The following is a 24,848-nucleotide window of genomic DNA, read 5'->3' as shown; positions in this document are numbered from 1 at the left end:
CTCTCTTCTCAAGAGAATGTGTTGTTTATTTACGAAGCCGAGAAAAACATCATACCTTGTCATTAGTCTAAAGCTCATGAAAAATTATACCATTTTCCGAATTTTCCTCTTGGTTGCTGTCATGATAAATTTTGCTAAGACTACATAATGACATCCTCCTGCCACTCAGCTAGATGAGTTTAACAAAGGGAATATTCAACATAATGTTGCTTTGAAAACCCTGTGATAAGCTATTTGCTAACTACTCGGGAAATTTACAATTTAAATTAGATTAGCACTGCTGACAACAGACATCTTTGGAAGATATTTTGTGAAATGACCACGAATTAGGAAACGGGGAAAGAGCAGAAAGGCTGCATGGCCTATGTACAAATGAGTCTGTACAGCCTCAGCACAAATCTACCAAGAACAAGATAATTTATTTGGGATCATTACAGATTTCCATGCTGGATTTCTGTTATGCAGTCAGCGAGATGGGAAATATTCCACTCCAGCTGACTCTACATAATGGCAGGAGAAAAATAGAATATGGCTCCCAGTAATCTCTGATTTGCAAAGTGAGAACATCTTTCAGATGCTAAGCTCGGAGAATATTCATGCTACTTCTGGCGCCTCACTTGGAGCCTCTTTGATGCCTAAATTCTCAGCAGAGCTTCCAAAATGCAAGTGAGAGGACCTCTGCTAGGAATCTCTGTGTTGACACATAGATTAGTCCCGGTTTAGTCAGTCACATTTAGCAAGTGGGTACGTGCCCACTGCACAGTGTGTCATTCTGACAGCTTTCTACTTGAGAGAGGCAGCACTTGCTGTCTGGCACGAAGAATTCATGTTTGAAAGAAGAGACAATATGTGATGGACAAACTCTGTAATCATCGCAGTCTCTCCTTACTGTCAGCAAAGGAACAGGAAGAGAATGCTTCCAGGATGTCATTTATATGGCACGGCACCCATGCATACAAAGACAGATCCCACATGATGTGATGTTAGAAAGCTCATCTCCTTGGTCCCAAACATGGCCATGGACGTCCTGGCCACTCCCTGGAAGAATCGATCCCTTCTTGTAACTGGAGTGAGATGGAGGATTAGTTTCCTGAACTGAACGTCTGAAGTTCAGCCGTGTATCTTTTCCTTTCTACAAAATAAGCACGGCAATCTTTTTGTGAACTATTTCAGGAAGGAAAAATACACCCTGTGTTATGTGCCCAATGGACCTGCTGACATTAATATATACAGATAGATGTGCAGAAGTGGATTTATACATGCTCTGTTTGCCTACACAAACATACACGTTCACACAAAAAGCTGTAAATTCGCCTTGCTAAATATTCAATCCTGTTCAGCATGCACATACTGTGGGTTTGCTATTTTCCAAATCCTTTTTTTTTTTTTTTTAATGAGGGGGGAGAAAAGGGAAGGTTGAGAAGCGGTAAAAAGAATTGCTTATTTTTTAAAGCAGTGCAAATAGTCAAATAACTGGTGGCTGTAGTCAGTTCGTTGAATATGGTGGCCCATAAATTCCAACATGTGACTGCAGTCAAACAAAAAACGTCCAAAGCTGCTGTGAAAAAAAATGGAAAACTGGATCCAGCTTCAAAGGCAAACTGCAGGGCTGGATGTTCAACAAATGGATCCCAAAACCTCCATGCATGTAATAAATTGTGTCTGTAGTTAGCTTTTATAAAGCAGATAAATCCTACCTGATACGGTCTCACTTTATGGTGAATTTCTTGAATTCCAACCTCTCTTGTCCTCACGTCACGACACTTGGAAAAGAAAGGGAGAGAAAAATTACATGGGAGAAAAACATGAGGATCCGAAACACACGGATTTCCAGCCAACCACTGGGTTCAAAACTCAGCTGACATAGCATGAAGCTGCAAGGTTGAATTTCAAACGGGTAGGCTTCAAAATACAAATGCTCACCAGTCCATCCCTGATATATCTTGGAGAGAGGTCTTTGTGCTAAATGGGAAGACATGCTGGTAAAAATCAATTCACTAAGCAACCATTACGGTTCGTGAGGAAAAGTACCCTTGATTCACAAACAGCAGGGTCTGGAGGGAAAGTCAGCATCCATAGAAGAAAAACAGAGAAAGACTTTGGTATAATCCATTTTTTGCCTACACTGGAAAGATTTAACATTGGCAAAATCTCTGCTGGGGCACCAGAGTCCTTAAATAGTCATTTTTTTATGTTCAGCAACCCTTTTTTCCTTTTGAACTATCGCACAAGAACTGTTGCAGAAGTCCTACTCAAATATAAGAAAGTAAAGCTAACGCTGATCTGGCCTCCACAGAGGCTTGGGACCAGGAGAAAGTAGAAAACAGGCAGCCAGAAGAGATTTTCTCTCCTTTAGGAGTCAGAAAAGGGAAGGAGACAAAGCTCCACGCTCGGTGCTGAAGAGATGGGCTATAGCTCGCCTAACCTTTTGTGCTTCTCAGCAAAACCAATGAAAGTTGAGCAATTTGGCACTGATTTGTGTTAGGGAACAGTTGTGATACTCTCAGCACTCCTACTGCAGAGACTGTGTGAATTCACATCTTAGCAGGCTTTACTGTCAAGGCCGATGCAAAGGTTCATCCAACTTCTGTCAGCCAAGCACGGCCGCAATGCTTTTATCCAAAACAGCTGAGTTTAGTTGCTCACTGCTGTTCTCGGAGGGAAAGAAGACAGCTTTCACCAACGGGCTGTAATTGCTCCATCAGCAACAACACCTACCTGTCCGTATGTTTCCAAAAGCCCGACTTTCAGATAGGAAAAGGTGTCAAAATCTAATTCACACAGTAACTCGGAGCGTCTACAACAAGCACAGCTCTAGCTCATGCCCTGTGCTCTTCTCAATCCTTTTAAATACCATTATCAACATGGAACAACAATCTCCCAAACAGCAGGAAAAAGTGGGTTTTGTTTGTTTGTTGCTACAGTGGGCTATGCCAAAACTGGGATTCACTTTAGTGCCATGACTTTATAGCAAATTCTTCTTTGTTTTGCAATTGTTTGACTGCCCAAACAGTGCCGTAAAAAGCAGGGCACTTCCCTCTCTTCATTAAGAGCCTCAGACCTGAGAAAGGACGATGTATTCTTGGATGATGGTTTTAGATTCTGTGTCCCAATCTATCGTTTGCATGTCTCCAGTTGCAGCCAGTGGCTGGCAAGCTCAAAGGCCAGCATCCTGTGCCTCAAGGAATAATTTCAGGAAGAATTTCTTTCCAGCAATCGCAAACGCCAGTTGTGGTGCTGGCGTGCCTGATCCCCAGCCCTCAAAAACTCCTCACCGAGACGTTCTGCAAAGAGAGGATAAGCCCGAACTGCCACAGCTGGCTGATCTTTACTGAGCATACGTGTATGATTCCTGCAAGTCCCTTCCTCATCTCGGCCTTCTCTCCTTTTCCAAGCTAAGAGAAAAAAAGGACAAAGCACATTTCTGGCTCTCTTCTCTGACCCAAGGAAATCACACCAGTACCTTACATTTCAGGCTATATTGCAGCAGACTGCCTGGTTCCTCATTCCACCAGCTGCAGTGTTTCTGCCTCACTAAATTAAAATCTATAATCATCTGCACAGCAGCGATTTTTTACAGATTTGGGTCTTCTAACAGCGATGACTGCCTGCTTGACAAGCCCTTTAATGGTTCGGCTCAGTTACCGGGCTCAGCCCTGACCACCATGGATCAGATATCCCCGTTTCTCCAGCTGGTCTTGATCAGGTTCAGATCAAGAGAAGTGGTTTTAGCATCAAACCCAGGGAAGAGTTCACTATTAGCCCTAAAGAGCTCAATTGAAAAGGCTTAGCTGCAGCACGGAGGTTGTCCCCCCTGCCTGGTTTTGAAGTGAAAAGCCAGCAGGAGGGATGGAAGCTTTGGCGGCCAGAAAAGCTGTCTGCCAAATCCTGGCTTGCTACCGGAGAGAGTCTGGAAGGAATGATTTAAGGAGAAAGTGCAGGGCATCAGCTCAGGAGAGATTAAGTTGGTAGAGAAAACCCAGCTGGAAGGAAGGCAGGCTGGAGTTTATTTGCTGATCTTTTGCACCGCAACTGCCAGATCCAAGCGAGATGGCAAAGGCAGTAGGGAGCTACACGTAGCCTAGAGAACAATCCGTGTTAAACACCAACAACATAGTTCAGCACCGTGAGTTTATGTGGGGCTACAGGTACACAACACACAGCACAGCAGATGAAACCTTTATTATTGCTTCTTCAGTATCCTTGGTATTTAAACAAAGAGATGAAAGCTTAGCTTGTGTACATCTGTAAAAGCTGTAATTACTGTTCTGCCTCAAACCATTCTTTTACTTCTGGTTTCTTTTTTTTTTTTTTCCAAAGCTTTCCCCTCTTATCCCCTGCGCCCCAATTAGAATAAAACAAAATCTAACCCATCCAGAAGCACACGCAGCCACACATCTGGATTTGGCTTTTGCATCCCTCCTAGTACACCAAGGCTCTCACTACAGTCTAGGTTGCTTCATGCTGGCCTCTTTCCCGTCCTGTTGGGATGCCTTAAAACCTCTTTAAGGAGGTTTTAAGGAAAAAAAAAGGAAAGGTGAGCTAGAGGGAGGGAGCACCAAATCACAATAGACATGTATGGAACAGCTATGTGAGGATCTGCCTCTGCACCAGGACACCGAAGCAATTAAAACCCTAAAGGAACAGTGTGAAGGAGTGTGGGGTTCATGTGATGTTTTGTCTATGGAGTTGGGTGTCCCAGTCCCAAGAAAGGCAGAATTCAGGCATAACTTCACCAGAGGCTGCAGGAGCTTCAAACTGTGGCTGAGCAGAGTGTATGGGGCACAGCCAACGTTGACTGAGGAGCATCACGGCTGGGTACGCATACCTGCCTCTGACTTCAAGTATAATTGCACTTCTCCCTCCTCTCCACTCCTGCTCATATCTTTTATTTGACCTTAGAAACATCAAGGATATCAAGGCTCATTTGCCTGTGCTGAAATCTCTCTTTGAAGATTTGTCTGGACTCAGCCTAAGAGCTTTTCTTCCAATTGTTAGTCAAGTAAGTGCATGCGTGGGAAAGAGAAAGGAAGACGAATTTCTAATGGCATAAATTAAAAACAAACACTCCTGCCTTCTCTCTGCTTTAAAAGGTTTCATTCTGTTAAAAACCTGAATAAAAGAAAAGAGTTATCAAGTCCCTTCAGGAATGGGGGCAAATTCTAGACTAAAAACCAACAAAATGTGTCAAGCAAAAAGAGCTTTTCCAAGATATCATCACAGCATATTCTGGTCACTACTTTCTTCTCAAAAAGGATCTGCTATTTCATGTGAAATTACCAGACAGCTCTCCCTCAACACCAAGTGACAAATATTTTACCTGTGTCCCAAGATCTTTCATCCTGGCCAAGGCAAGCTCTCTCAGGTTCCCGTGCTCCACTCCGGAGCTCACTAGTGGCATCGGAATATCTCTGCGCATGAAAGGAAAAAGAAAAACCTCAAACAGCTGCATTAGCAGGCAATAAACCAGAAAGTACCATTATGGTCACCTAGGCCATGATCCCAAATAGCTGACCACAGAACTTACCTGAATTACCTTTGTTTCAAGTATTTGGTTGAAGAAGAAATAACACAGGCAAAAATCAACTAAAAGCAGGAGGAAAATGAAGGGAAAAAGCAATAGAGCTCATTTTAGTAAAAAAAAGTCCAAAGACAAAAGTAGGCTTTTACAACCCTGAGAAATAAGCTACAATTTTGCTCTCAGTTCTTCACTTGGAAAACTGAAAAAAGGATCACCCAGCCCAGGTTGTGTGTAGCCTAGGACTCCCAGAAAGATGTTCTTCATGGTCCCTGCTGCTGGAGACCAGGGGTTGGGAACCAGAGCTCGCCTTTCTGCTGGGTCTGAGCTGAATGCCCGTCAGGGAAAATTCATCAGAATGACAATGTTTTTTTGTGTTGGGAAGCTTGCTGTTTAAAGCTGAGGAAGTTTTGTTTAGCTGATGATTTGCAGCAAAGCCCAGGCAGAAAATCGAGGGGCTTCCTGTGGGAATATAAATCAGGGGGTCGGTGAACGGCAAGACGCCCTTGTTCAGCTCTCCAAGGGAGGTACGAAAATTGAATTTGAAAGAAAAGACCAAATTTGGCCTCTCCACTGCCTTCCAGAGTAGTTGGTCCCACTTGACATTAGGAAAGCAGGATAGCATCCCTAGGGAAGGAAGGATTTATGGACCCAGACCAAGCAGAAAAAGAAGCATGATGATGAGAAGGACACCCCAACCACACACACCTCTTTAATGCAGCGTTTCACGGCGGTTCCAAATGCTTCTCCTCCCTCCTCCTGCTCAAACTCCACCCTGGCCCTTCTGATAACACACCAACCTCAGTGCTCTACTGGAAAACTCAGAATCCCTCAGATCCTCTACAAAGAAACAAGGGCTATACAAGTGTGAAAGACACTCAGCATGTTGTAAAATAGCTTGGTCTTAATATGTAGATGTTCCTTGGTGAGCATTTCTCCTTTGTCTACATAAACATTCAAAAGAGTAAAGCACGGAGCATCACAAAAACATACAGAGAACGAGATGGTTCAGGGAATTGGTAATGTAATTAGCTTAATCCATCTTGGTTCAGTAGTGATTGAAAGTCATCACCATCTAGCAGCTGTCTGATGACCTCTTAAAATGTATTAATTGATCTAGTCGGTTCCTTGAGGACTTGCATTCGCATCACGGCCACCGTGAACAACTGCTGGGCTTGGCAGCAGCTGTATAAAAGAGGAAAGTCTTCAAGGGTCCTAAAGCCTTGATCCTTGTGCTGCTGTTGCCTTAGAGAAGTCTGGGATGCTGGCAAGGGGGCAAGAAAAGGAGTTTTCTTTAAAGAATGAAAACAAATGCTTCAGACTGCACCATTCTCTTCCCATTTCAGCATCCCACACCACTTCCAGTACAGCTTTCTCCAGCATAAAGCTCGTGTTTTACTTCCCCACCTTGTTTTCCTTGCTCTTCTTCCTCCAGAAGCCAAAAGATCCATGCAAAATTCATTGCCTCTTACCCTCGTGTGCCAAAATGTTGAGGCAAAATACAATTAGGCAACCAGTTCATTTATTCCGTGGATTTCTTTGAGTAAATACGACGCTGTAGCACCAACACAACATACTTCAAAGAGCTTCAATTAGAGGAAATGAGCACTTCACATTGTGACTAAAGGACACACTAGAGGAGAACAGCGTTTTCATCAGGGCATGTTAGATCTACAGTGATAATCTAACTAAAATGCCTTTTTTGCTAATTATGGAACAACTCCAAAAAGTCAGACTTTATGTATTTCTCCTATAGGGATGTAGATAAAACAGCCTAACATCTTCCAGCACCAAGTCTTTAGCTAAATCCAGAGTCAGCTACGAAAGAGCAGATAATCTACTGTAAATAAATGAAAGATTACAAGATACAGTAACCTGAGCCTCTCTCATCTCCCTGCTAGGCAACAAATTAAATTGAAATATAAACGTGAAAAATAAGCTTTTTAATAAAAAGCAAGCAAGAAATAGCTTCTCTAGCCGCACTTCAAATGAGGGCAGAGTATTTAAACAAATACCCTGTGTGCATCACTGGTGTACACATTAATGGCCTGTTTTGAACACCCACCAGACAGCAATGTACTGATTTCAGGAGCTGTTAAAACGCTAACTAAGTTGAGGGATATGGGGGATTAAATCCTGACCTTACTACAGTTCATGTGCAATTTGCCAGAAGCTTCAACGGGGCCGATTTCATCTTCTGTTTCTCGAATACTCGGGTTCACAAACACTCAGGACAAATACAGCAATAAGCATCTCCAGAGGTCCGAAGTAACCACAAAGAATTATTCCCCTCCAACCAGCCATTAACATCTCAATCTTTCCGCGGTGTTTTGCCAGGGATGCCTCTCCTGTGCTCCCCCAAGTTGTTAAATTGCATGTTTTGAACATGTGGCAGACTACACGAACATCAAGTCTCTTTTGTTTCCTGAAAACCTGCTTGTAGGGACCGGAGATCTCACACGGTGGTCCCAATAAGGGAGGGGATGGATGGCTCAGCCTTTTTCTGGTGGTGTTTGGTACAAAACCCGAACGCATGCACAGCCAGGCAGCGTGCAGGGAGCTCAGCACAAGCTGCCTTCCAGGGAGGCAAACTGAAACTGGAAAGATGGCAAAAATAGAGCCTGAAATGCAAGAGGTGAAGGAGGGAGGAGCTGGGGAAGCAGACAGGAGGGAGATGGAAAGGGAATGTTGCAGGGGGCTGCAAGGGGGAGCTGGAAACGGTCGCTATCCTCAGCGAAGCAGTGCTGGGAAGAGGCCACGAATCCTTCAGCAATCTGGCTTTGCTCATTATTCTGCCGCAGAGTCACACAATGACCCTGAAAGCAATTTAGATCAAAGTAATAGCTTTTGGACTTTGCACTGGAGGTGTAAAAATCTGTAATCACCAAGAACAAGTTTCAGATAACATTGAGGCAGTCAGCAAGAAAACAGCTATTCCACTGGAACATAATAACTGACAGCTGGATGACAGCTGGACGGGGGCTGCTGCCGCCAGAAGAAACCCATCATCAGGCTCTGGGAAACCAGCACACCAAGCAAACCCTCTGCCAGGCCCGTGTTCTTCAGGAGAAGACCTGCAGCCTTCTGCTTTCCTCTAAGAATAAAGCCACTGGTTTTAGATACAACCTGTGGTAAGAGAATCACCAACAACGGGGCCGCTACGTCTGCACTGGAATCCATCAGGAAGGGGGAGATGGGCGTGCAGAGGGGAGAGGCAGGAGGTTTGCTTTTAATGACGCTTCGACAAATGATGTGACAAGCCTGGGGGAATAGCAAGTAGATATTTCCTCTAAGACGTGTTTTGCCTTCTTAATCAGCATCACATCCTTCTTCTCAGAGCCACAGCCACGAGCCTCTCGCAGTAGTGGAGATCTGCAGGAAGGGTCTCCTGGTCACCGAATCCATGTCTCTGTTACCTTATACTGCTGGAACACGTCCACATTCATCAGCCTAACCAAGCTTTCCAATCTTCCTGCTTTCTTCTCCTCCTCTTTGGTAACTCTGCAAAGTTCCCGAATCTCATCCCTTTGGCTGACAGAAAATTTCCAGCTTCCCGTGTCGCTTTATTCAAGGCTATTTCCCATTTCGTTCTGTGCCCAAATCAATCTTCCCATTTCTTAAAGGGTTATTTTCCTTCCCTCATAAACTTGCAGAGATTTTCTGCCCACCTCTATCCTTCAAAAAGAAGACTGATGCTCCTGTGCACATACTTCCACAGTTCATTTTCTTGAAGATGGGGATTACTCCAGATAAGGGCTTACCAAAGTCTGCATTAATACCTCTGTCTCCAAAAAGTTATCGTGGGGGAAAAAAAATGCTTTTCACAGCTGCTTTCACCAGTAGCTTATTTATATTATGGACCAAGACAGTGGAAACATTTCCTCCTCTGCTATTTTCACATGGCAATCTCCCAGTTTGCAGCACAACCTCCTCAGAGCTTGACCTCAAACTTTCCTGAACTCCATCTCATCTTGTTATCACTCCAGCTTCAACACCACTAGATCCTGCTTGTGCATCCTCTCTTTCAGGGATGCTTTGCACCATCCATGAGGCTTCCTCAGTGCCCTACTACTTTTTGTATTAGTGTAAATAAGTACAATTTTGAGCAAGATGGTTTTTTAAATGGATGTTTGAGAAATTCCACTGACAAGGCTGCATCCATACTTTGTCAAGGCTACTCAGTGTTTCTTGCCTTCAGCAACTTTCTTCTCTGCCTCGTTTTCTCACTTATCCCTGCTCCATAATACACTTCCAAGAGGGCATAAAAAACAAATGCCTTACAGAAGTGCAGGCAGGTGAGGTGGAAAGCACAAGGCTCTCTTATTCTGCACTCTAGAGCTAGGCACTGGCACCATTTCTGGCTCGTGTAGCTGGAAGCCAACCGAGCAGTGTCTGCACATGCAAAAAGAGCTAAGTGTGCTGCAGCCTCCCTTCCTACGATCAGACACGTAGAAGATAACAGCAGAAAAAATAATCCAAGAAGGACCCCACACTGAAAACACAATGCTAGGGCAAGTATTACTTACCGCCCCAGGAAGGGAGGCTTCTGAATGGCAATAACAGCACTGTCATAATACAGTGATGAAAATCCTGCAATGCCCATGGGGAAAGACAGGAAGTCTTTAGAGCAACGGGGAAAAAAAAACAAGCCTCGTAGCTCCTGTAATAAATATAGGAAACTTCGCCCACAGCCAAGAGGCAATTATCCATCACTATCATCAGAGTACTGCGTGTGCCACATCCTATGCTCGTCTGACTGGCAGCGAAAACGGGGCCTCCAGAAATCCTGAAGTTTCTGGTTGTATTAGGGAGGCAGTTCAATGTAAATGGCTTCTCGTTCTACTTGGCCTTTCCCCTTCTGAACAGACGGGAGGCAGTTTAAAAATCTTTATAGTGCATTACTGATTACGACTGAAAAATAGCAGCAGGCCGAGTCACATCTTGCTGTAATTAAGGCAAGAATCCCTCCAAGTGCGATAAATCAATACCCAAAGCCCACCGCAGCAAATTACCTCTGAACACGGTACACACGTGTCCACGGAGGGACGAGAGCCAAGATTCTGGCCACCAGATCCACCAGAGTGCTAGGGGGGTAGCTCTTGTATCTCCCCGTCTTCCACAACTCGTACAGACCAGTGCCCCGGATCACTAGCGTTGGGTAGAGCTTCATGCCGTCCGGGCGAAAAGCAGGATTCTCAAAAAACTCCTGCAAAAGTGGAACAAAAATGTGAGTCAGAGAGAAACAAAGCAGATCTCCTGAGGTTTCAATGCCCTAACAAAACTGATTTCAAGACCGGTTCTGTAAAACACAATGCTAAGTGTGGCTTACGAACGACTGGCTTACGCTGAATCTTCAGTATTTATCAGTTTTCAGCGTTTTTAGAAATAAAAGTATATTATAGACTTAAAGAGAAAGCCGATAAAGAAAAAAAAAAACCCACATGACAATGCTACCAATCCAATCCCTGCGTTGCCGCTACCTTTCAGCACGAATTCAATAGATACTGCTCCATTTATTGTAACAGACTCTGCTCAGAATTAGAACAATAGAGATGAGCGCACTTATCTTCAATCTCAGCAGACCACATTTAGAGATTAATCAATGTGTCTGGGACACATCATTTGAATAGCAATGAAGAAAAACAGATTTATTCCACAATGAGGTTCGGAACAATCCTGGAGAACGGGAGGACACACTGGATCTCCTGCTAACTTCTGTGAATAAATCCCAGTGGAGAGCTGCAAACTGAGCTCGCACTACACATCAATCATGGTGGTTGTTTTTTTTTTTCCAGATTAAACTTCAGTAATGATAATTAAAATAATTTACTAATAACAACAATAATATATTAAAAAAAAAAACAACAGGTAAGGCACCCTGAACCAAAGAGCCATTAAATTAAGTGATGGTATAGTTCTCCTTCTAACTGCATCTCCAGGCTAAGTATAATATTGGATTAGACCACTGCACACTTGAAATCTCCAGCTTGATCCCTCTCCAGCTCAGTGTTCTTGTAATAAAAGAACCTCAAGTTTATTAAGCTGAGTTAATGGCTGGCTATCGCGGTCCCACCAGTTGCTGCGCCAGCTTTGGTGCTCCCCAGCACTTTTCTTTAGTGCTTCGATGCATTCACGTGGCCCGGCCCCACTCTGCGATTTTCCTGCTGCTGCTGTGTGTTAAACCAGCTCCTGGAGAGCTCCTGCAAGCCCTGACGCCGGAATAAAGTGCCATTAGCAGCCTGCTGGGAGCAGGATCTCCCTGTGCCGAGCGGCTTTGTTGCTGCACAAACCCAGCCTTTAACTGCTTAAAGAAATGGCAAATGGTTTGCTGCTGGCTTGAGCACACCAAAAAGGATCTGCACGGGCTCGAATGCGTGCGAGATCCAGCACAAGGATGGGAGGGAGGGAGAATGGTGAGAGGAACAGCAGGACCACATCAGCCTGGGCCATCTCAAGCAGGCGCCCTGCCGAAGCCTCGGCCAGCTCCAGCAGCCTCTGTCCTGCACGCCCACACTGCTGCTCCTGCTGGGCGGCTCCAGAGCAAAACACATCAGAGCGAATGCATCTGTAAAAAAGAAAGTGGTCAAAACCCTTTTCCAGCAGCCTCCTGAGCCATTGTGTACATCTGAACAGAGAGAGTGGAAAGGAATCATCCTGAGACACAAAACAAGATAAGGACTGTGAACTAAGTCCTTATTGCTGCTGTAAAACTAAAAATCTATCAAATCCTACATTTCTCCTCAAAGAGTGCCCAAGACATGAGGCCACAGAGCACCTCAGAGGGACAAGGTACCTTGTGTGTGTCCCCACTAAGCTGTGCTCCTTGCGAAGTGAGTGGTTTGTAGAGAAACAAGCCAAACGCAGACACAAACCAATGACTGGACCCCAGCACCACGGTGCTCACGCTGGAGTGCGTTTGGGTACAAAAAGGTTGGTCTTCTCCTTTTCCCAGCTGTTTACGCACTCTGTACAACCCCCCTGTTCATCACAAACCTCGTATCACCACCAGGAGACGAAAAACACTCATTTTGCCAGCTCCGTGAAATCATCACCATCACCATCATCTCCGAGGCGAGGACGTAAATGACTTCCTCGGAGGCACTCGGGGCTGGCTCGTGCTCCCTGCCCTGCCCACGCCTCCTGCCAGCTCCAGTTCCTGCAGACCCTCGGCCAGGATGACTCACCTCACTGATGCAGGAGAGGGAGAATTTTGGGGAGAATAGTTTTGTTTCAGTGTTGGACTGGGTTACGGAGAAGACTAACGAGCAGTAGAGGAGAAGTGGTGGAAGCAGGATCTGCCCCCATGTGCTGTGTCTGCTTAGAGCACCTCCCAGAAGGGTTCGTCCTCCCCTTTGCCCCAGGGGCTCAGTTTGACTTTGCAGGTAAATCATAAATACCATAAATCACAAATATCATAAATCACAAATATCATAAATCACAAATATCATAAATCATAAATATCATAAATAATAAATATAATAAATCATAAATAACATAAATCATAAAAAATTATAAATATCATCCTGGTGGCCGAGAGGGAAGGCAGATGTGGTGCCCTTGGCCAACCACCCTCCTCACTTCTTTTGTGCCAGCCCCAGTGTGCATCCGACCCTCAAGATGCAAAGAGGGGGAAAAAAAATAAGTCACCAGGCTCATGGTCAAAGCAGGCACGTGAAGCAGGTGTTACCCAAAGCCATAAGGCGTATTAGGGGTCAGGAAAATAATTTGGGATAGCGTTGGCCTGGACCAACCCTAAAGGACAGCCTTCCCCCTTCTGTGGGTGGTTAGAGGTGCTCTAATGGAAAAGAAAGCGACTGTGAAAAAAGGAATGAGCCAATCTTGTAAAAAGTGACTGCTTTAATGAGAGGAGTTATGGCCAAGTAGAGCTGAAGAAGAGAAAGACATTATGGTAAGAAAGCAATGACGCTTCCACAATGAGATACGGAAAGGTAAATAAGCCACTCCAGCAAGGGAAAAAGCTTCCCGATAGGCAATGTATTAATATTCGCAACAATGCTGAGCTGAATGCAGCAGCATCTATGATTCACCAGGCAGAATATTTAAAACATTCCCTGATTTACATTGCAGATTAAAGGCAAACGCATCAACACAGTGCTAAGGTTAAAAACATCCAGCAGTCAAAGGCAAGGTCAAAAGTTAAGGTTTCTAATCACATCATGAATTTTGCCACTTCCTCCATGCTGCGTATTTTCTGTCAATATATAAAGCTGGCTGATAATGTTACTTCATATTTCAGTAACACTGGCGTTAAAAAGGCAAAGTTTCAGCTTTATTTCTTAAATTATTTCTCAAAATATTCCTCAAGTTTAATTAATAATAAATATTTTGTGAAATAATTTCAAAAATACAACAAAGCAGTATCTCTTTTCTTCCAGAACCCCTTTTTTCAGTGGTAAACTTTAAAGAGTTTCCGTAAATCCCAATGTTTAAAGGCTTAACCTTTTCCCATTTGTAAACAGTTTTGATTGAGTCTCTCACGAAACAAAAGGAACTACAAAATGCCAACACATTCGAAGCTTTAGTAGTAACTGTAGCCTTTCCTTTTTTTAATTAGACACCTTAAAAGGTGTCTTCAACTGATAAAACCATTCAGAACAGCTTACTGCCAAAACAAATTTAATCCCTTGAGCAGCATCTGTTCAGAGACCACCATCCAAAGCACCTCTGGAGTCAACAGGAGGCTTTAGAGCAGGTCTAGGCAGGCACTCGATCAAGACTTAAATCCACTTCTGCTAATGCCCTGCGATGCAAGAGGCTACAGACGACCTGGAGAGAAAGGATCCCTACATATTTCCCGGCTTTTTGAATCACTTGAGGACGCGGCGTTGTACTCTCACACACATGAATATTCTAAATGGAAGCACATACAACTTCAAAGCTACTAAACCAATTTTCTTTGAACTTCCAGTTCTCTCCCCTCTAGCTAAAGACTGTAATCCAAGTAGCACTTAGCACTTCTTGTATAATAAAGATGGATGCTGGAGTAAAATTTTAAATTTGCGTACATAGATGATGGACAGGATGTAAAAGATCGTCGTGGTGGTTTAATAATAATAAATACATATATAGAGTTCAGATCAATCAAAGCTTTTAATGACCTGGAAGTTCATAAACATGACCATTTGTATAGCCTAAAATAACGTGTGTCATAACCTTGGCCAATTTATGTGGTAGGAGAGGAACATTGAGTATTCTTTCACAGCAAATAATATACTGAGTAACCAGAAAAACCTGGAATTCACTTTTTTTTTTTTTTGTTGCTTCACCTGAGCTCCATTAAACATACTTTACTTGTAGGAACAGCTGCTCTACGAATTGCAAACAATGAATCTTAATAAGATCCCATCAGCACACACTCAGGCTACAAGGTTATACAAGTTAGCTGCTAAAATGTTTTATGAGAATAGTAATTGATTTTACTAGCATATGCCTTTGTTGTAGAAGTTCCCTGTTATTAAAGCTAATGGCGTCTGCAAGATCCATTCATCCACCACCTCCCAAACTCACTGCCACTATGAATAATCAGGGTCCGACGGGTGTAAAGTTAGTCATTTAGATGCCAAGAAGCTGCTGATTTTTCCATCAAGGCAGACGTATCAAAGTGCATGATGGAATCCTTTTGTTCAACTCCCATCAATTGCTTTGAGTCTTATAAATTGCATGACACTGTAATTGTTGTCCAACAAAACAGACATTAAGTAAAAATCAAAAGTCAACATAACACTAATGTGAAGCAAAAAAAGCTCAGAACATGAGATGGAATCTGGAGATGAAGTCCTGAGCTCAAACATTTCACTTTCTTACGTGTTTGCAACAACCTTTTTGAATTATAAATCTGTCAGTCAACCATCTATCTGTTCACAGTTGCAACAGAAAGGTCACAATGGTTTGGAATCATAATGAGACTACACAGTGGTTTGGTTTGGTCCCATTTTCAAGTTTGGTCATACCACGTATCAGCCAGTATTAAAAGATTTCATCTTTTCATTTCCATCTAATTTTACTGATCACTCTAAGCACAAAAAAAAAAATAAAAATGAATGTTTTGAAGAGACCCAAAAGCCGTAGTTCTTCCCTTTGCTCCAAAAGGAGACTGTTTTTATTGGATTCCACTTCATCTTCTTACCAAACAGAGATTCAGTTGCCATCTTTAATCTTCCTGCTCTCAAGATGTTCAACTGTTGTAGGAGATACCAGTTATAGGATAAGCGAAGCAATTTATATTAAGCGTTTTACAAAAATGTCAGGTTTTGTTAAAAATAAAGGTCACCCAAACCTAGCTTTTAATGACTGTCCACTAGAAATGAGGTGCCTCTCAACCTGATTCCATGAACTTGAATTGGTTCCTTTACTGTAGTCCCTGCATTAGACAGATGATTAAATTCACGTCCGACTGCATTAAAATGAATGGTATCTTAACTCTCCATATCGCAGCATTCCTTATCTCCATCAGCTGTATTATTTATAACTATTAACAGTGGTAACACTTGAAAGCTACTGCGTTGAGTGACACTTCCAACTCTACAGGGAGTGAACAATCACTTAGTAGTTTAATTATATGCATTAATAGAAGCTTGTGGCTCAAAAAATGTGGCTCCATTTTAACTTGAAATTTGCATTTTCCCCCTCTTTCTTGTAAATGCTGCTCTAATTAAAATGTAATGATAGGATCTGCGTTCACTGATACTTACAATGGCCTACTGACCGGGAAGTAAGGACCATAATGCCTTTTTACTGCACTTTGCTACAGCCTGCGATTATGTACATTGTCAGCTACCAGATGTCACCTGGGAAGCAGGGAAAAGCAGTGCCAACAGCGAACCAAGACATAGTCATTTTAAAGTCATTTAACATCAATATCTGTCAATTGTCTGACCTTTGTCGCCCTGTTAAGAAGTTACCAGGAAATAATAAGATGCTACTTTATAGCTATTCTGGACACCACCTTTTTGTAGACAGAATTCTGATAAATTAGACATTTTTAGGTACAATTTACCACTCAGTGACAGAACGGTGAAAAAAATCATGATTACTGTAATGCATTTTACGAATGCATGCGTGTTATACACTGTGATCATAGGATCACAGAATATCCTGAGTTGGAAAGGACCCAAAAGGATCATATCATGGAATGGTTTGGGTTTCAAATGGCCTTAGAGATCATCTAGTTCCAACCTCCTGCCAAGGGCAGGGACACCCTCCACTAGAGGATCACCTGGCTCCACACAACACCCCCCAAAAAACAGACCCTATGTCTGAGAGCGTTGTCCCAATGCTCCTTGAACTCCAGCAGCTCAGTGCTGTGACCACTGCCCTGGGGATCCTGTCCAGGTGTCTGACAACCTCTGGGTGCAGAACCTTTCCCTCACCCCCAGCCTGACCCTGCCCTGTCCCAGCTCCATGCCGTCCCCTTGGGTCCTGTCGCTGTCCCCAGAGAGCAGAGCTCAGCGTCTGCCCCTCCGCTCCCCTCGTGAGGGAGCTGCAGGCCGCCATGAGGCCTCCCCTCGGCCTGCTCTGCTCTGGGCTGAACAAACCAAGGCACCTCAGCTGCTCCTCATACATCTTGCCCTCCAGACCCTTCACCACCTTTGTAGCCCTCCTTTGGGCACTTTTAAGTCCTTCTGATATTGTACTGCCCAAAACTGCATGCAGTGCTCGAGATGAGGCAGCAGCAGGCAGAGCAGAGCAGGACAATCTCTTCAGGGCCAGGTCTGATGCCCCCCAGGGTTCGTTTGGACACCAAGATGAACACAAGCCGGCCATGTGTCCTTGTGGCCAAGAAGGCCAACAGCATCGTGGGGTGCATTTGGAAGACGGTTGCCAGCAGGTCGAGGGAGGTGATCCTGCCCCACCTGAAGTATTGTGCCCAGTTCTGGGCTCCCCAGTACCAGAGGGACATGGAGCTACTGGAGCAAGTCCAAAAGAGGGCTATGAAGATGCTGAGGGGACTGCAGCAGCTGTAGCATGAGGACAGGCTGAGAGAACTGGGCCTGGTTAGCCTTGAGAAGAGAAGACTGAGGGGGTTTTATCAATGTGTACAAATATCTGAAAGGAAAGTGTCAAGACGACGGGGCCAGGCTCTTTTCAGGGGTGCCCAGTGACAGGACAAGAGGCAAGGGGCACAAACTGAAGCCCAGGAGGTTCCTGATGGATATGAGAAAACCCTTCTTTACTGTGAGGGTGACAGCACTGGCACAGGCTGCCCAGAGAGGCTGTGGAGTCTCCTTCTCTGGAGATATCCCAAAAGCCGCCTGGATGTGATCCTGTGCAACGAGCTCTGGGTGACCCTGCTGAGCAGAGGGGTTGGACCAGATGATCTCCAGAGCTTCCTTCCAACCTCGTCCATTCTGGGATTCTGTGATCTCCCAAAGCCACCTGGAGGTGGTGCTGGGCACCCTGCTCTGGGTGGCCCTGTTGGAGCAGGAGTGGGATGAGCGGACCCACACATGCCTCCAGCCTCAACCTTTCCCTAATTCTGTACGTGCCTTCCATGCAAAATGAGCACAAACACAATGCAAAACATTCAGCGGCAATAAGGCAGATGAGCCCGCTATGAAAGGGAAAAGCAAGCTCTAGTATTTCACCTTTGGCAGGCTGGAGCTTGTTCTGCTGACTGTGCACACCCACTCTTCAAGGTACCTCTAACTGGCATTTATTTTAAACACCTATAATTAAAATACAATTGAAATATTTCTGTAATAGACCCTTGGGAATTTCCAAAGGTGCCTTGCATTTATATGAAGATGGTATGCTGAAATCAGTCATGCCAAATATAACATTATTTCTGAGGCCTGTGAGGAACAGGAGCGTTATCTATCCCCAAAGAGCACAAAGAGTTTTTTTGGGAAGCGACTCTGTGCTGCAATTAGTAAATCTGGTTGTTGCATCAGTGATGTCTGATGCAAACGCACTACAAGGTGGCAACATTTTTAATTAGCCTCCTCTCAAATGTGTATGTTACAATATATCATGAATCTCTGTAAAATTGACTCAAAAGCAGGCTTAAAGCAAAGAGAGATCAACTCACTCCTGCTTTATGTCTACACTCATGACAAAATCAAGACAGATCTCCTGCAGATGTGACCATGGGACAAAAAGTTCCTAAAGCAGAGGATCCCAACCTCCAGCCCTCCAGAAGGTAGCTGTAAAGCACTCTGCAATCAAGGGAGCAAAGGCCATTTTCCAGGTGAACGTTATAATTTTCCCGGCTATTGGCAGCTATGTAATAAAAATCCTTTCAGTTCCTGACATATTGAAGCTGTCACATTTCACCGGAGCACATAAAATATGATTTTGGAAACTACTAAGCCAAGAAAACAGCGCCATAAAACCCAACATTTTGGCCACAGAAGCGTCAGTTCTGTGACTATTATTAACACCGTTTTTTAGCCCATCTGCCTGCAAATGTCTTCAACAATAGCATATATTAACATGAAGAAAAACAGCACATCAGGGCACGTTGTAGCACAGTAGCATACAGCAGGTGGACCAGAAAAGTTTGTTTCAGATCCATTTCTCTAGTCTTTAAATTCCTGAAGCTACAGGCTCACAATACTCAGGAAGTTTATCAGGAGGTTTATTGGTTGCATTTAACAGAATAATCTACGTGCTCACTTCACGTTGTTCCAGAAAGCCTCATGCATAGCCTTTGAATGCTAAATAAAAGTGCATTGACCTGTTAATGTCCAGAGAAAACACTGTAAAAGACCTTGTAATTCACCCTTCAAGGTGCAAAAGCTGTTATTCTTCCACCCATCCCCAAGAGCATCCAAACCATGAAGTCCATGTGCCAAAGGGAACTCTTCCAGAAGCTAACACAAGCTGATCCTCGCACTATTCAGCTTCAGAAAGAGCATGAAACATAACGAGACCACTCTTGGGGTGCAACACAACAACTGCAGCGTGGAGGTAAATTAAACCTAATTTACAGGAGCATTTAGTCCACAGATGAGATGTTGCCTGCAGTGAGTTATTTACCAACGCTATGCACTTCAGTTTCATAAATACCCTAATTCTAGGAAATTGTTGCTGCTGGCCAAAGAAGGAACATGCCAGCCTGCCATCCCGTACCTTCCACGGTCTCTTTGTATCCTTGGACTGTTCGGATCTACATGTTGCCTCCTGTCTAAGGCTGTTGGACAGTCACTTTCTGCAAGGAGATCCTAGCGTGTGACAGTCCCGGGCACCACTACAATACAACTCAATAAGGAAAGAGACATTTCACATTTGGGAGATGCCTTGGGCATCAGCAGCATGACCTTGGAGCGTGGTTTTGACTCCTGAACACAGTATCTACGCGAACACCAGACAAGTCTCTCCAGATTGTGCTCACTGCACCGAGCAGCCCCATCTGCTCCGTCTTGCAGGTGCTCCAAGTGACTCTCCATTTATTACGCAGTTCTGGAGGAACCCATGAGAATACCTCAATAAATTTGCTGTGAAGTTTCACCTTCACTTTTCCCGAGCGCAGGACTCTGGCCTTTACGTTGCTGGGAGGGTCAGCTTTCCCCTAGGGCTAAGTATGGGAAATGCAGCATTTTTCATTGTTTGAAGTTCATACACGAGTTTTGCAACGCAGAATGTCTTCTACCCTAAAAATCATCGAGACCAGCAACTCTACAATCTTTTTTGATAATCTAACCCTCTTTCATCAGACCTCTCCTCTCCGTAACAAGCATCAATACAACCACACGCTCCCTCCCAGCCGACAAAGCCCTGCAAAAGCTTCTCTCAGTTATTACGTTCACAGCAAAACCATTACGCTTTTCCATTATGCTTTAAAGAAAAGAAAAAATCAAGTCCTTGCAGATTTAATTTGGACATCACGGTTTACCACCCTCATAGTAAGCATACAGTTGCTGCTGCTGAGTTGTGCTAAAATACATATTTTACCAAATGATGCTTTGTTTGCCTAAATGCCTAGCAAATTTGCACTCCATCCAAGACGCATCCTTTTATTCCTGTGCTGCTTTTCCATTTGGCTTTATGTTCCCAGACATATGCTCATTATTGACTTCAGCAGCAAGGGGCCTTAGTGAAAGAAGCCCAGAAAACAACTTCAGAATGCTGGCTTGAAAACCACCACTTGAAGAGACAGAGCAACCGTATGAGCCTACGCAGCCCACAGTTGTCTGGGGATTGTTAAGTTCCAAAATGATCTTTTACTTTGGGTAGAAAAAGGGTCTCGACTCTACCTTTGCACTTCTCAGAAGCTTTTTCTGAATGGGAAGCTATTGTAAAGATAGCGATGGTTATTATCATAACTTTTATGGCTGCCATGCCTGAGGAAATTGTATGTGTGGACAAAATACTAATTCCCAAAGACAAAGGGAGCAATCCAAGCAATGCAAAACGCAGTTTTTCCACGCAGCCTTGCAATTCATCATGTTAATACTAAAAGGTACAGCAGCACGTACTGTGTCTGGGCAGCACGATGCAAGGTAGCTGCGATCACGTCGCCAGTGAAATCCTCAGCCTCTGCATTTTCTGGTTGAAGTTGTGACACCCTACCCACATGCATGGATCCCCAGTGATGCAGAAGAGAAGGGACCAGTTTTACCTGCACTATTCAACTGATTCAGCTCTTCTCTTCCCACACATCATCACACAAAGGGTTGCAGCACCAACTTTACTTTGTTCTCACGTTGCACAAAGAGAGAAATCTGCTGTGCTTTGTAGGAAACCTACCCGGAGCTGCTGCAAACACACCCAGTGAGCAAATAAAAGTTGGTTCCACACAGACACTGGAAAGGGAGAGAGGCTTTGTGCACGCAATTTGACCATCTGCAGCAGTGGGCACAAACCGGGCCTTTATCTAGACATTTTATCCCCAGAAATATGAGTGCAATTATCTGTGAAAATAGTTTCCAAAAATAGCACACTCCTTACTACCACGATTCCCATTAACATAAAAAATTACCATGGCGTTGGCCACAGTTCATGAAACTATAATTGTTTGCGAACTGAAGAGCTTTTTAGCTCGAACATTTAGGAAGTCTCCAAGAGAAGCTCTCCTAACTGTTTCAGAAGGACTGATCATTAAGCACTGCCTAATCTGTTTCTATAAATGTGCCCGTGGAAAAAAAAAAATAAAAAAATAAAAAAAATTCAGAGGTAATGCTGGCTACCTGCCAATAATAGTGTTTCAATGAGACCTTCAATGGGAACTGAAAGGAAAATCATTTACCCCACTAAACATTTCAGAGAGAGATTTAAAAACAGAGATAATTGTCTTCCCCAAAGAGTACAAAAATCAATGGAGATCAGCAGTTTAAGCATCTTTTATTACATTTATTAAAAGCTCCTGATAGCGCTGTAATAAATTACCTTCATTATGAATTTCAACTCCTTAATAAAAATGAGAGCCCTCCGGAAAACTATCTCCTTATTTACAGCTAAAGGTGATACAACAGTATTTAAAGTTTTACAACACCAAATACATCAGAGAAACAGTCATATTACCTGTTGCTTTACTTGACCACTGTATTTCTCTCTGCTGTTCACACGCCAAAATAAAGCTGTAGTCCTCTGCTTAACTTAAGCTTGGATGCATCAGGCATTTCACTAAAATTAGTCTATTTCTGAGAAATGCTTATTTAGCCATTCCTTCAGGAGAAAAAAAATACAGCCTGACACGTGACTGTAAGAAAAGGAATTTTCTACCAGACTAAAATAATTCAGCGGTGGCATTCTATTTAAAAATCGTGAGAATGGCTCTAATGAATTGAACCAAATCTCCTCAGTCTGATACTTGTCTCCAACACAGACTAGTAAATGGTCCTGCCTATGCTTTTCCCGTCAGCTTTTTATTTATATGAGACTTCAGATGGAAATGATGAGGCCAGAAAACCTCCCTACAGCTCTTCTCGAGGAAAAGGAAGTTTCTGCCAAAGACTTGCTATGACGCTTTCTCTGACCCTTCCCACACTTGACCCTTCCCAACTTGTAATTTTCTGGCCCATCTCCCTGTTCCTTTTCCTTTTCTCTGTTTCCCCAATTTATTTCATCTACACAGGGTCTTTAAGTCACTTGAGGCGGGCTTACAGACATCCCTTCTGAAGGACCAAAATGAACCACAAGGGTAAACCATGAACAGGAAAAGACCACTAAAAAAACAGAGCAAACAGCCATGCCTTCTCCATTAATAAATGTTACTAGCTTAGTATTGATACCAGAAGAGATCCAGCTTGTCGATGACACTATTACCACTCAGTGACTCTGCAGAAACAGAATGAGGAATTAGCAACAGCATCCTGGGAATTCTTTAGCCTCCTAAACTTTTTGCTTAAATCCAAAGTTCTGCTTGGTAGCCCCGTTGGCAAGTGTGATTCATGAATCCTCCCAACCATTTACCCCTAGAGTCACCTCATCCCTCTCGTGCTACAACAGCAAAGCTGAGTGTTTATCGCGTTCCACAGAATGAGGTGTCTGCTCTGGTAACAATTCCATTATTCCCGCTGAGCCCTTGATTTATTCTAGCTATTATTCTAATTATTTTCTCCGACCACCTGCTACGTGAGGCACTGCAAAGCGGGCTTATCGGCTCTGCTCGCGTTTGCTAGCTCGAAGCAGCAGAGTGCATGCGTGTGCATGTGTGCACGCCACCTGACACGAGGACGCGAGCCGAGGATGCTCCCTCCTGCAGCGTGTTGCCGTCTTTGGAATGGGGTGAAAAGACCTGAAGGAGAAAGGAAATCCTCCGAGGCCACAAAAAGCAGCTGGAGTAATGGGAAAATGGGGCATGCTGGGGGAAGAAGGGCAAAGAAGCAGAACATAACTGGTACACAGAAGCAGTACAACCCCTCTAGTTAAAAAAAGGAGCTGTAGTGATCTTTATACTGAAGGCAGACAGAAAGGCAGCCACCTCCACCTCACTGTAAAAGAGAGAATATCTACCTATAATAAAAGGTGTATCTAATACATTGACTCCTATCAATAAATTAACGCTTTTGAATAATTATTAAAACACTTTCCAGGAGTACAGTTGCTAAACACACGCAAAACTTTGAAAACACAAAGATGCCTGCACAAGAGGGACCGATGGGCATCGTAGCTGCTGGATGGAAGAAGCAGGTAACACTTCAAAATCAATAGGTCATGAGGGACAGAAGCAATGTTACTCTTGAAACCATAATTACCTGTTCAATTTGAAGAAGCACCCAGTATTTTTAGTACGCAGTCAGCACAATCAGCAAGTTATTATCTTCCCAGGAGAAAGCTCCACATTTAATCTATCAACTGGTAATGGAGGCAGTGTTTAGACCTCCTCCTAAAGTCATCTGGGTTCCTTTTTTGTCCTACCCTTCCCTGGTCTGAAAAGTGCACGGCTAGAAAGGAAGTTAGCATCGCAGCAATTTATTTTCTCTGAGCTTATTTAGAACTCAAGCAAAAAAAAAAAGGAGAAGCAAAAAATCTATAAGATCTATAAGGCTCCCTGATAAGGCGCAGGTGTCTGTCCCCAAAAAGTCAGAGGTAGCTCATAGCAAGATACACATTTGTGTGAATTAGGAGACTAAAGAGCCGCAAACTGTGTGAAAGAGCACTCCTCCTCCTCGTGAACAGCTTGGTACTGTTGCAAGAACACAACAGATGCTCTCCTCTTGGTTCCTCTCTTTGTTCTCACATTAGTTTTATGCAATAGAAGTGTCTAAATATTTACTAGCACGGACTAACATTGACACAGCACGCCATCTAAGTTGTTTCTAACAACTCAAAGCTAGGATAGAAAATTTTGGGTAGGAAACAGAGAGTGTGCTGTCTAGCTGAATCCCCAGAAAGGAGGAATTGCTGCCTGCTGTACGCTTCAATCATGTTTGCCAGTGCAGGGCTGTGGAAAAACAAAACAAAACGAACGGCTGTTTTCACCCTCTCCTCTCTCTTATTCAAGACAAAGCATCTTTTCAAAATAAATTATAAAGCGTTTCAGATGGGATGAGAAGGGCTGAGGAGGAAGGGAAATGGAAAGGATGCCTCTTGTTTACCACTCCATCTTGAAACGTGTCAGAGTGATCCACAACCTCTCCGCTCTCCTTCCCTGCAGCTCCGTCTCCTGAAAGGCACAGCGATCACTTAGCTGCCCATCAGCCTCGCAGCTGCCTCTTTCAGGCAGGTTTCTCCGTGCACTGGCTGGTCTCCGAGTGCAGACCCTGTGCACCTCTCTGACACGTGCATTTTGGTTCCTTCTCCTCTCCTTTCCCAGACTTTCCTCTCTTTAAACCAACACCGGTATAATTCCTCTCCACATTGCTGCACCCGATCACCTCTTCCCCAGCAGCTCACCTCTCCAAGTCCTATTTCTCCTCCTCACTCT

At 43.8% G+C, this 24,848-nt stretch overlaps 1 protein-coding gene across 1 annotated transcript in view; it reads right to left on the bottom strand.

Annotated features, from left to right (window-relative positions):
• Nucleotides 1–24,848, bottom strand: part of ELP3 (elongator acetyltransferase complex subunit 3) — an 81,970-nt gene that overhangs the window by 24,098 nt on the left and 33,024 nt on the right. The window contains exons 10-12 of the mRNA XM_082756712.1: nucleotides 10,531–10,724; nucleotides 5,321–5,411; nucleotides 1,698–1,763 (exon numbers count right to left, since the gene is read on the bottom strand). Coding sequence (XP_082612838.1) covers nucleotides 1,698–1,763; nucleotides 5,321–5,411; nucleotides 10,531–10,724 — 351 coding nt within the window. The remainder of the gene's footprint in view (nucleotides 1–1,697; nucleotides 1,764–5,320; nucleotides 5,412–10,530; nucleotides 10,725–24,848) is intronic.

Source organism: Aythya marila (assembly GCF_965140915.1).
Source record: "Aythya marila genome assembly, chromosome: 3".
Lineage (NCBI taxonomy): Eukaryota > Metazoa > Chordata > Aves > Anseriformes > Anatidae > Aythya > Aythya marila.
The sequence above is the reverse complement of the archived record's forward strand: the minus strand, read 5'-3'. Positions and strand labels throughout refer to the sequence as shown.